This window comes from Panthera leo, chromosome B2 (genome assembly GCF_018350215.1).
Source record: "Panthera leo isolate Ple1 chromosome B2, P.leo_Ple1_pat1.1, whole genome shotgun sequence".
Classification (NCBI taxonomy): Eukaryota; Metazoa; Chordata; class Mammalia; order Carnivora; family Felidae; genus Panthera; species Panthera leo.
This window is the reverse complement of record NC_056683.1, coordinates 9168726-9182265: the sequence shown is the minus strand read 5'-3', so window position 1 is coordinate 9182265 and position 13540 is coordinate 9168726. Positions and strand designations below refer to the sequence as shown.

Here is a 13540-nt window from a genome sequence, read left to right as displayed (position 1 = left end):
CAAAGGTTAATTTCAGACCAGCCCAAGCAATCTAAACTAACAAGGTTCAAATTGAGGCCATACAAATTAATGAAGTGTTTCTACTGAAGCTATCAAAACCAGATAAAGGGAAGAGGGTATAGAAAAGAGCCAAGTCCAAAAAAGCTACCCACGGGAAAGAGTACTTCTATACTCCCAGTATCTGGGGCACTCCCGAAAGGGCAGAATGACACCAGACACCCCGTTCCCTAGAACCCCCTCCCCACCCACAGCCCCACCAGCACAACCCACCTCGTGTTAGACTTTCCCTATGAGGCCACGGACTGGCCTTTCTTTCCTCCTAAAGCAGGAGCTCATTTAGTCCAGAAGCCAGCCCGTAAGCCCTAGGATACAGAATACGGGAGAGGGAAAAGTAGGGAGAGGAGAGAGAAAAGGAAAGTAAGTGAACAAGCAGAAGGCAGAAGAGGGCGTGAAAGAGTATTAGCTCTTCCTCTCTCGCTCATTCTCTTACACGCCCACGTGCACACACACACAGACGCACCCGCAGGTTAGAGCAGAGTGAAGACATTAAGTAATTCACGTAGAAAACTAAGCCTGGTACTCCGAGCAGGGTTCACCATAGTATGTGTCACGCCTGCCTACAAGAAATTCTCCTTCTCAAGTAAGCAAACAACTACAGAAAGAGGAATAGGACTTTTGAAGCCCCAGCCCATATTCCTCGTCCCCTCTGTACTCCTCGCCTGGGGACAGCTCTCTCTGTGTCCTGCCTGGATGGGGTGCACAATTCTGTGCCCACACAACATAACCATCTTGACCACAGACCAGAGCTCTTGTTCCCCCTTTGCGTTCCCCCGAGCACAGCACCCGGTCCTCGACAAAAACTCCCTGCAGTAACCAAATAGGACAGACACAATTTCCCATGCTGCAAACTTGTTTAAGAGCCTTAAGTCAGATCTTTCTGGCCAAGCATTACATCAATACCGCACCGGACTGAACTTATCCCTGAACATCTCGACCTATGAAAATCATGTAGACCAGGGGCCGGGGAGAGGGAGGAATGAGGAGAATATTACTTTTTCTAACGGGTACAGCATTCCTGTTTGGGGTGACGGAAAACGTCCTGGAGACGGATGGTGGTGATGGTCGCCCAACACCGTGTATTTACTTAATGCCCGTCTGTTGTACGCATAGAGATGGTTAAAATGATAAATTCTACGTTATGTCTATTTTACCACAAAAAATAAAAATTCAGTAGCTACCAGCTTTAATTTGGAGATAAAAACTTGGGAGCATGAAATGAGAAAAAAGGAACTCAATTAAGTGCTATGCCTTCACTCACGGAATATGGGCGAAGCACCAGGCACTGAGTTTAATCATCTGTTTCGCTTAATAAACCAAATCACCGCTCCCTGACATCAAGCCCCAGGTCACCCTCAGCCAAGAAGTCAAATTTCCATTCCTGAAAGGGTTCCAAATGTGAACTAGACACAGCTGCCGTGCCTTATCAAAATCCCTTACCACGCCTGGTAAGTAAATAGAAGGACTCACGGCTCACTCCAGCAAAGCTTTAAACTTTTCCAGTCTAAAATTGTTTGAAAGGAAAGAGAGAAAAATCAAAGTGAGTCGAATTTTCTACCTTAAAAAAAAAAAAAATCACTTGAAAAAATCTTAACCAACAATTGAAGCAGCATAACCTCAATCAGCACGTGCATTGGTAAATTATTCAAGCATGTATCCTGCATTATGTACAACCCAGAAAAATGGCCCGATGACCAGCTCATTCTGGAATTTTTCCCTAACTTTCCGCTGTACTGAAGGCCAGTTCTGACTGGTGGAGGAAGCTTCCAGATTTGGACATCTGTTAATAGCATTGAGTTTAAACGAGAGGCAGGATTGCTTTTCTCTTATCATGGGTGATTGACTTTACGGATGGCAGGAGACAGAAGTGCTGTGCGATAAAATACAAAACGATACTGGCTCAGCCACCCCCATTACGTATTGAACTCTGTTTTGATTAGGCGATCCCAAATGCGGTTCTGTCATGCAGGGCCATTCCATCGAACGTACCTAACGTCCAGGCAAAGTAATACTTGGGCTTCGAGGCTTGCATGACGATATACAAGTAGCACAGTCGAGTCAGAAAGTTCGCTTTATGAACAAACCAGTCATCAACCAGGCAGGTGACAGGGAAGGTCTTCGTGAGTGTCAAAAACAGAAGGAGAGACACCAAGGTCATGTACAACTTGCGGATCACTGCTCCCTGAAAATGTGGAAAAGAATCGGTGTAACCATTCAAGATTCCAGTATGAAGAAAAACAATTTGAGCAAGGGCACATTAAGAACAAAGCTGTTCCAAGAGCCGCTTTGGCAATAGGCCCTAGAAGGAGAGGCACGCCTAGGACACAAATTGGATGCTGGGCATATGGGCTACAAGTGAAGAAAGAACATACCTCTGACCCTTGAGGATTGAATGTATCTAAAACGGAAGACAATGATTACCAGCACATTCTACCAATAAAAGGTAGGCGTCTTATTACCCAAAACATAAGGGAAATAACATTATAGGGTGGCAATCTTCCATCAGAAAGAACCATTTCGCTTGTCTTCCACTTCTGTCACCCGCAGAGCCGAGGAAATGGGTTTCAGTCACCACAAGGACAGAGGCTTAGTCAGGAAGGATTCTGTGCCAGTTTTCAAGGGCCTGAGCCAGGACGTGAGCAGGTAATGGAAAGCTTTAGGAAGCCTTCCAGGATGGTTTACATGTGGTCTGCTCTGGCCTTGAGATGTGCTAGTGGTTTTTTGGCTTTTTTGACGTTTATTTATTTTTGAGAGACGGAGAGCATGAGCGGGGGGAGGGGCAGAGAGAGAGGGAGACCCAGAATCCGAAGCGGGTTCCAGGCTCTGGGCTGTCAGCCCAGAGCCCGATGCGGGGCTCAAACTCAAAAACCGTGAGATCATGACCTGAGACGAAGTCGGTCGCTTAACCGACTGAGCCATCCAGGCGCCCCATGATGTGCTAGTGTTTTAAATGCCTCTGGACCAAGTGATTTCTGCTCAGTTTCCCTGACATTCCAGGCAATGTCAATGAACATCAACAGGATTCTGGTTCCCGACTTTAAAAAAAAAACAAAAGGGGGCCACTTTCTCTTTGTAATACGGGACAGCAGGACGGCAACAGCACCTCCCTCAGCTTGAGGGTTAGGTGAGTGAGTGTCTGCAAGGCATCCAACGGCGCCTGGCTCCCAGTCGAGTGCACGCCACGCTTAGCCACGATGATGCCAACACACTGGGGAAGCACCAGCTCGTGAGGGCCACCCTCTCCCACCGATGTGTCTTCAGCCAAAGTACCACCTCCCTGCTTCATGCTCTCCGTGCACAAACAGGCAAGAGGCTCCCTGGAGAGTGATGTTAAGACTCTCTGAGAATATTCTCTACGAGCGCGTGCAACATAAGAGCACTACTGTGCCAGACCCTGCCAAGAAACACCCGCGGGCACCCTCATGTCTCGTGGCCACGGTGACCTCACTGCTATGTTGTTTCGATGCCGCAGCGAGAGCGGAGACAGTGGATGGACCATAAACTGTCAAAGACCCGACAGCACCGAAACTCTCTGAAAACGCATGCTCCAGAAGTCACTTAAATTTTCAAATAATTAACTTTGCCTGGGTTGTAGCATTTACAAAATATTTAACTCCAATCTCCCGGTTTTCTCCTCTTTCCAATGTCCCCTATTCTTTCAGCTAATTACAAACGTCCTGTAAATACAGGCCATGTGATCTGAATAAATGCAGCGTTTTTGTAAAGTTCAAGAAGCGATCCTATTGCTGACCACTTTGAAATGAGCAAAATGCAAATTAAAATGAAAGTATTTTTTAAAAAGCCATCTTAAACTCTCGAAGTCAATAAAACCAAGCTTTAAGCGTGCCCACGTAAAACTGGTTTCCCACATAAGAAGTGGGCTCTGAAATAAAAATCGCATTTATTCTGGTTCCCACCCCTTCCCATCCCCCCTTTCCCGATATTATCTTTGGGCTGGATATGAATTTCTATCCCTAAAGACAAAACACTCATAAATCCGAACGTGTTAACTAGCATAGGGCCGAGCACACTGTAAGCATTAAATATTGGCTGACTGACTAATGGACGAATCGCCTTAATATTTCCAGCCAATGAGCTCCTCTGTGAAATAAACATGTGGTGTTCCAACATGGAAAACTGCTGTAAATAAATACCAATACCAGTATTTTCAGTGCATAGGGGTGGTGGTGGGGGTTATTGGCCACGCTTTTTGGTGAACTGTTTGGCTTTTTAATTAGAACAATTACCAGTGAGAGTCAGCCCTGGAAGCAGAGCTCTATTTTTCTGGAGCTCTGCGTAAACACTCTCGGCACTAAAAACTTACAGTGGGAGAAGGCTCTGGCAGGCTCTGGAAACCTCTCTGCTTCCAGTTCACTTCCAGCAACTTCATGTGCGTATGTCTCCCCTCAATAAAGGCTACGTAATCCTTGAAATTGTTGCAAGGGCCAGCTATGACACTCATGAAGTTGAGAAGATAGCTTAAGTATTGCAAAAAGGAGGGCTTTACCCTGTGAAAATAAACAACAAGTTGAAGTCTTCAGTCTTTGGATTTTTCTTTTAGATCCGCAAGTAGGCCAATCCTAAACACAGGGGTTGTCTTTGTAGATTACCAGACGTGAGCTGGTCTTTCTGGGTTCCGTTTCTCTAAAAATCCACCCAAGCTAGAAACCTGGTTTGAAAGGGCAGGTTAAATCGGGGAGTGGCCCGGGGAAGGCGCAGCGCTCCGTGGCGCCCTCTGCTGGCCGGCTGCAGCTATGGACATGGAGGGTGAGGTGCAGGGTAAAGGAGGCTCTGAGGCTGGGAAATGCGCTTTCTCATCACCGTTGGTCGCCTAACAAGAGAAAAAGGAAGGTAGTAAACATAAGGCAGGGTGGGAACCTGACCTAATGTTAGCTGCTCGAGATGCACTGAAATGGGAAAACTCCCTCCCGACTGCCAAAATAAATACAAAACAAATGATGGGTGGAACCAGTTTCCACTAGAAGAGGACACACAAAACCACCCCTGTGCAGCCTCTTGTCTGCTCTGGCATCCAGGCACGAGGTCCTGAACAACAGACAGAAGTAGCGGCAGGAAACAATTCTGTAGAGACCAGTTCTGGGTAGTGTTTTAATGGCATTTAAAAGGGCAGGATGAGGGGCGCCTGGGTGGCTCAGTCGGTTAAGCGTCCGACTTCAGCTCAGGTCACGATCTCGCGGTCCGTGAGTTCGAGCCCCGCGTTGGGCTCTGGGCTGATGGCTCAGAGCCTGGAGCCTGCTTCCGATTCTGTGTCTCCCTCTCTCTCTGCCCCTCCCCCATTCATGCTCTGTCTCTCTCTGTCTCAAAAAAATAGATAAAAAAACGTTAAAAAAAAATAAAAAAAAAAAGGGCAGGATGGTATCGTGGGGACAAGGCTCCCTAAAATGCCACTGGTAACCCGTCACTGGAATATACCCTACAGCACTTATGCCCTCATAATACTGACCAAAGAGTTGGATTCATTAGTCTCTTGCAATGGGTCTCCATTTCTTCCAAGTCCCGATCCCTTCGTGTGGAAATGGGGCACTCCGTCTCCCGACCACTCAGGACCCTCTCTTCCTTACCCTGCCTCCTACAAGTCTCTGGCAGGAACCCTCCACCGCCATGGCTGCACCACCTTCCCCGATGTGCTACCCACGGGCTCTTTCCACTCCCCATCAATGCTACTCTCCTCTGTTAGTCTCCCTTCCTCTCCAACACCCACACCAGCCACAATCTGTCTTCAGCCTGCTTCCTGCCACCTGCCTCCCATCCCCCGGCCCCCAGTCCTCTGTCCAGCCCTTTGAGTCCGTTTCGTACCAGCATTTAATCCTACTGACAGGCACTGACAACTCTTTCTTGAGGACCCTCTGACACAGGCCCCATAAAAATAACTCGGTAATAACGGACATAACAACCTCAGTGAAGGAGAATCTTGCAAAACAAACAAAACTACAGATCCATTTACTCTCTGGCCCAGCAACCCCGCTTCCGGGAGTCTGTCCCACCATTATACCCAAACTTGTTTAAAATGACCAAGGAACAGGGTCATGCATCACTGACTTGTAAAACCACAGACTGACAGACAACCCCAAGTATCCATCAACAGCAGATTCATTAAACAGACAATATTACCTCCATATAATGCAGTGAATATGCAGATACTGAAAAGAGGGGGATTTCTGGACACTGATACACCAACGCCTAGAGAACATACTGTGAAAACTTACTTCACAGCAAGTCGATGTTGCTCAGCAGAGAGGTCTTCAGCTCTTCGACCTAATCCTATAAAAAAGAAAAAAGTTAGAAAGGAGATGTGTGAAGCAGATAACTCATTCTAAAAGAGGCTTACAAAATTCATTTGAAGAAAGTGATTTATCTCATATTTCATTAACTTTGCTTCAGAAATCATAAAAGTGTCCTCCTTTTCCTTTTTTTTTTTTTTTTTTAATGTCCTGGATTTAAGAGCTACCCACAAATATGTGTGTGAGGAGGAAAGTCTCTATATGTTCTTGTGAAGAGGGGAGGATTCAGGGACTACTATTGAATCTGCAGTCTGTCATGGATCCCAGAGAAGCCCCCACATCTCCTCCACTCCTTGCCCAAGTGCCTCTGGTTTCACTGCTCCATGAGAGAGAGAAGCCGGCCTTTGCTGCCTGCACCAGCTTAAGTACCTCCCTGAGTGCACTGGGTGCAAACACCCAGTATTGGCTGAGAACATAGGTGTGGAATGGGGAAAGGAACAGGGGACTTTCCTCTTCCAAAAAACAGGAAATGGAAGCCTGAATGCGGGGAAAACACAGAAGAATTATCAGGTGATTATTCTTTTAAAACTCATCCAGGGGCGCCTGGGTGAGTCAAGTCGGTTAAGCATCCAACTTCGCGGCTCAGGTCACGGTCTCACGGTTCATGGGTTCGAGCCCCACGTCGGGCTCTGCGCTGACAGCTCAGAGCCTGGAGGCTGCTTTAGATTCTGTGCCTCCCTCTCTCTTTGCCCTTCCCCTGCTCGTGTTCTGTCTCTCTCTCAAAAATAAACATTAAGAAGAATTTTTAATAAAATAAAATTCATCCATGCCAGAAAATCACCTTAGTGCTTCTCATAAAATTTAGATGTTAACTTATACTCAAACTGAAGTGTCATAAGTTGACTTTAAAACTGTATATTCAGCTAAGACTGATTATGATCACCGATCACAGAGGCAATTCAGAAACATGTCTAAAGGCAGGCAGAGTGTTTCTGAATTTTACTTGTTCCTCCCATGCACAAGAAAAAAAGAAACGGCAAACAAACATCTTGCTGCATATAAGGGTTGTTCCAGAAAATCGGGTATACTGAGAATGCTTTAAGTAGTAAATATAGGCAAAAGGCCTATTAAAAAAAAAAAAAAAGGCAGTATTTAAAAAAAAAAAAATCACACTTTCTTCTAAGATCTCAACATACATCTCTGGCAATCCTAGAAATTAAATTGATTTTAGTTATTGGTTTATGGTGCTAATATTAGTCTATAACCACTACCAAGTAGACTTTTAGGTATAAAAACATTCAGCAACTCACCCCCGTTTGCCCAGGACTTACCCAGTTTGGGTCCTAAAAGTCTCATGTCCTGGGAAAGACTCAGTCCTGGGCAAACCAGGACAGATGGTCTCCCTAGAAAGACCCCATCCTTGGTATGAAATTACCCAGTTCTCTACACAGTGATTAAATTGCCAAGTATGAACTCGGAATACCCAGGGTCAAAATGAAATTAAATCGGTTCCCAAGCTTTAACGAAAAATAAGACTAGCTGACAGAGACTGTAAATCTACTCAACCTGTTGGCACATAAAGAAGCTTCAACCGTCTGAAAGCGTTCGCCAGAGCAGTACAAATCCGTAGAATATACTTTTACTAATTGTACCCGACACCTCTTAAGCCCATATTAAAATCTTCCACCCAGCTGAAAGCGCTCATCCCCTGGAACCAGGTTTTAATCATGTAAATCACACTTTCTTGGCCATTTGCAGGAAGGGCATGAGCAAAGAAAATGTTGTTTTATACAAACAGAAGGTTCTTCCTTCTTCTAGGACAAGGGTCACGCTAATCTCATTAGATAATTTTCCAAGCCAAGCAAAAACAAAAACACTAAGCTAACAAAACAAATCCAGCATGAAAAACGATTAGCCAAGGGCACCTGGGTGGCTCAGTTGGTTGAGCGTCCGACTTTGGTTCAGCTCATGATCTTACGGGTTTTTGAGTTCGAGCTCTGCATCAGGCTCTGTGCTGACAGCTCGGAACCTGGAGCCTGTTTCGGGTTCTGTGTCTCCCCCTCTCTCTGCCCGCCCCCCCCCCCCCCACTCACTCTCGCTCTCTCTCTCTCTCTCTCAAAAAGTAAATAAACATTTAAAAAAAAAAAGATTAATCAGCCAATACTATTTTTTATTACCTTATGAGCATCTCAGATTAAACCAAAGAAAAAATCAACAGATTTAGAAATGAAGGGCAGAGCGCACCATACATTTAAAATGTGGTATAAACAAACAAAAAAAACCCTTCTCAGTATAAAGACGTCAGCAAATGTAGACGGCAGATTCAGCAGGAAAAGTGGTAAATAATAGCTGAGAAAGTAAAAAGCTTTGATTAAAGAAGCTTGCAAATTTCTGACAAGTTATAATAAGATCTGGACTGTGGATATAGTCTAAACGAAGGTCTCTGTCAGGCTCACTCTCAGAACCAAAAGGAGAGTTCTTCTCACCATCATGAACTTGGAATGCCAAGGTTGTGATCTTCTGTGTGACAATCATCAGAGGCCTAAAAGGAAGACAGAAGATAATCCATTGGCAGAAGGGCCACGAGAAGAAACTTTCATTCTATTTCCCTGAATGGTGGTGTTTTATCCCGAAGGTTATTCAATAAAATACGAACACACTGGATTTGAAAAACACATTTTTATTTCCTTTCCAAATCACTTTAAGTAAGTAGATACAACAACACGGAACGAGATCACACCAGAAAGCCTCTCTTGCACTGTTACTCAAAGCCTTGAGTTTCAGTACCGGCACCGACTACATTGTCTGGAACTCGTTAAAAACGCAGACTCGTACACTTCGTTCCGGAACCAGAGAATGGAAACCTGCATCTTACCAAGATCTCCAGGGAACTCAGATGCACAGTAACATATGAGCAGCATCAGTTTGGGGGATACCTAAATCCAGTGCCCTGCTTCCGCCTGGATGAGGTACATATTCTGGCTTCTTCATTCTAGTATCTTCTACCATGTGTTGTTCTAGTAAAGGCAATTCTTGCACGTACTTTTTCCGTAGTAAAAGATTCATTTGTAAAACGCAGCCACCTGTCCATAAACCGTTTAGTGACCAAAAATAACACCAATCCTAATCTGAAAAAAGACCTCAAATAAAAACTTGCCTAAGAAGTGGCATCGTGTCAACAAGGATGCCAAGATAATTCAACAGAGGCAAGAACAATTTTCTTAAATAGTGATGGCACAACTAGATAGTCACATAAAAAAAGATACAAAAGTAATTAAAACTGCATCGAATACCTAAATGCAGGCTAAAACTATAAATCTCTTAGAAGAAAACACAGGCATAAATCTTTATGACCTTAGATTGGGTGACGGTTTCTTTTTTTTAATAATTTTTTGAGACAGAGAGAGAGAGAGAGAGAGAGAGACAGAGCGTGAGCAGGGGACGGGCAGAGAGAGAGGGGGACAGAATCCAAAACAGTTGCCAGGCTCCAGCTGTCAGCACAGAGCCTGGCATGAGGCTCAAACTCATGAACCAGGAAATCATGACCTGAGCCGAAGTCAGATGCTTAACCGACTGGGCCACCCAGGTGCCCCTTGGTGATGGTTTCTTAAATGCAACGCCTATAACCTGTAACTTCACAGGTAACAAAAGAAAATTATAGATTAAATGGATATCATTAAAACTTAAAATTCTGTGCTTCAAATGACACACAGCATCAAGAAAGTGAGAAGATAGTTCACAGAATGTGCTGAATACATGTGTAAATCACACATCTGGTAAGGGACTTGGCACTAGAATATATAAAGAACTCTTACAACTCAATAAGAATAAGACAGTAATATCATTTAAAAATGGCCAGAGGATCTGCATGGACATTTCTCTAGAAAGGATATACAAATGGTAAGAAGTTGCTCTGGCCGAGGTATAAGCAGATGAAAAGATGCTCAACAATGATCAGCCATCCAAGAAATGCAAATCAAATCACGTACCCCTTCTCAACCACCAGGATGACTAGAATCAACAAGACAGATAACAAGTATTGGCCAGGAGTTGGAGAACCCTCAAACACTGCCAGTGGGAATATTAAATGGTACCTGCTATTTTACTTTTTATTTTTTAATGTTTATTTATTTTTGAGACAGAGACAGAGTGTGAGCAGGGGAGGGGCCGAGTGAAAGGGAGACAGACTCTGAAGCAGGCTCCAGGCTCTGAGCTGTCAGCACAGAGCCTGATGCGGGGCTCGAACTCACAAACCATGAGATCATGGCCTGAACCAAGGTTGGACGCTTAACTGACTGAGCCACCCAGGCGCCCTGGTATAAGCTACTTGAGAGAGTCTGGCAGTTTCTCAAAAGGTTAAACATAGAATCACCGTATAACCAAGCAATCCCACTCCTAGGAACATACCCATGAAAAATAAAAATACACTTACACAAAAACTTGGGCACACGTGTTCAGAGCGACATTATTCGTAATAGCCCAAAGGGAAATAACCTAAATGTCTACCAACTGATGAATGAGTAAGTGAAATGTGGTATGTCTACACAATAGAGTATTATTCAGCAATAAAAACAATGAAGTCGTGACACATGCTATAATACAAATGGTCCTTAAAAACATTATGCTAAATGAAAGAAGCCAAACACAAAAGTCATATATTGCACGGTTCCACTGACATGAAATACCTAGGACAGGCAAACCCATAGAGAAAGGAAGTGTTGCCCAAGGCTGGGGCAGTTGGGAGGAAATGAGGACTGAGGGCTAATGCATACCGGTTTCTCTGGGAGGGTGATGAAAATGTCATATAATTGGGGCGCCTGGGTGGCTCAGTCGGCTAAGCTTCTGACTTTGGCTCAGGTCACGATCTCGCGGTCCGTGAGTTCGAGCCCCGCGTCGGGCTCTGTGCTGACAGCTCAGAGCCTGGAGCCTATTTCGGATTCTGTGTCTCCCTCTCTCTGACCCTCCCCCGTTCATGCTCTGTCTCTCTCTGTCTCAAAAACAAATAAACGTGAGAAAAAAAAAATTAAAAAAAAAAAAAAAAGAAAATGTCATATAATTAATTATGGTAATGGTTGCACTCTGTACATCCACTCTGTGAATACATTCAAAACCACTCAATTGTATTCTTCAAATGTTTTATTTTTTTTTAATCTTTAATTTTCTAAAGTTTATTTATTTATTTTGGAGAAGGTGTGCATGGGAGGGGCAGAGAGAGAGAGAGAGGCAGAAAGAGAGAATCCCAAGCAGGCTCCACACCGTCAGCGCTGGGCTCAGGCCCAAATGGTGAGATCATGACCTGAGCTGAAATCAAGAGTCGGACGCTTAACTGACCGAGCCAGGCAGGCATCCCTGAATCGTACTCTTGAAATGAGCGAACTGTAGGATATGTGAATTAGATCTCACCAAGAGGAAGTGGAGTTAGAATCCTCCCTCATACTCACTCTTCTATGCATGTAAAGAGGAGTGCCATATGCTCTTGCTCAGAAGCCTTCCTGTCTCAACATTTTTCATTGATCCATTTATTTAAACTTACGAGTAGATGAGATGCCAAATTCAGAATGCCCAAGTTATGAGATTTGAGAGTCAAATCCGTAAAGTTACTGACTTAAAAGATGAAACTCAAATACCATCCATGTTGTATATTTCAGTCAAAACCTAAAATAGTCCAAGACATGTCGATGATGATTGGAACTCATGCTGACTTTTTGCAAAAATGCAAAACGCGGCACACACGAGCAACCACAAGTACAGGAAGGACGCAAAAAGGCTCCTTGATGCAGCCAACGAACTTCCGCAGAACAACGAGGCCTTAAAAGTTGAGTTGTACTCGGATTTTCCACCGCTGAGAAGTGCGCCTTGTGCTGGGGTTTGCACGCACTCACCAGTAGCAGGCGCTGCACTTGCATCCATGGGAACCATCCGGTCAATCTGAAATCAAGGTTTGAGTCCAGCGTGGTGGAGGTAGGGCCATTTCTCTTTTGTCCGATAACATTCTTCATGATTAAGAAATAAAAAAGATAAACAGGCCAACTTCTGGGGAAGATGGTAAAATAGGAGGATCCTAAGCTTGCCTCATCCCATGGATACAGCCAGACAACAGCCACATCGGTGTAGAGGACCCAAACAAGGACCTGAAGACTGACAGAACAGGGTCACCACAGCTAAACGAGAGAAGAGGGCCCACCGAAAAGACTAGGAAGTGTGCAAACACGGCTGGGAACCAAACTGACCCATGGGACTGTCTGTGGGAAGGAGGGTCACTGCAAGCATGGAGAAGAGCAGACCCCACACCAGACACCGGGAAAATAAATCCCCCTCACAGTTTGCTTTGAAAACCACAGAGGCTTAACGCCACCAGTCCTTAAAACCAGCGGCACATAACACCTAGAACCTTAAAAACCGGCAGGCTCAGCTCTGGGACAGCTGGAGCTTGATAGGAAATGGAGTCCTGGACCCTAAAGAGACAGCATGACAAACAGGCCTGCTGAGATACAGCACAGAAGCAGCAATTTGAAAAATACCTGGGGTATACTGTGGTATACAGGAAGGAGATTTACTAATCTCAGAGCGTGTGCTTGAGAGACAGGGATCTTTAGGAGTCTTCTCCAGACACAAAACAGCTGGTGGGCGCCATTTCTCTCCCCTACATCCCTGCCTAAATAGGACACCTGTGGGAACCGGCTCAAATACTCTCCAATTAGCTTGATAATACCGCACAACCCCCACTCTCCTGCCCCATCTAATCTGCCCTTGGCAGGAGTCCATCCAAAGCAGCACCACAAGCTGGCATTGTGCAAGCAACTGCCACAGGGGCCAGCGCCACTCTAAGTGACTCCTGCCTTGGGGAGGCAGGTAGAAGATAACCACACACACCAGTTAGACTCTGGCCCCAGCAGTGGGCTGGGGCAGATATCGGGTCTGACTGCAGACCCCACACACCAACTAGAGCCTGTCAGGGGACAAAACAGGAAGAGCACCCTGCAGTTCAGTGTGACCACAGCTCTGAAAAATTCTTGGTCTGACCTGACTCAAGCCTGAGGTAGCCCAACTGGCCCATTAGACACATAGGGACCAAATCCTGCCCACAACGGGCAAAGAGAGCCATTGCAGACAACTGGTCTGAAGGCAAATGCAGCTCAGTCACAACAATAGGGTGTGCTCAACACACAGAGGAAGCAAAACCATAAAGCACCAGGTTCTGGTGAACATGGGACATTGCACTGTAGGGCACTAAGGGACCC

At 45.2% G+C, this 13540-nt stretch overlaps 1 protein-coding gene across 5 annotated transcripts in view; it reads right to left on the bottom strand.

The window, feature by feature from the left end:
- The window catches only part of MBOAT1 (membrane bound O-acyltransferase domain containing 1), a 106567-nt gene that overhangs the window by 16459 nt on the left and 76568 nt on the right, over positions 1-13540 (bottom strand). For all 5 annotated transcript variants that reach the window (XM_042937793.1, XM_042937792.1, XM_042937788.1 and 2 more), the window contains 4 exons: positions 8786-8841; positions 6285-6339; positions 4382-4565; positions 2047-2239 (listed from right to left, as the gene is read on the bottom strand). In XM_042937793.1, the coding sequence (XP_042793727.1) occupies positions 2047-2239; positions 4382-4565; positions 6285-6339; positions 8786-8841 (488 nt within the window). The remainder of the gene's footprint in view (positions 1-2046; positions 2240-4381; positions 4566-6284; positions 6340-8785; positions 8842-13540) is intronic.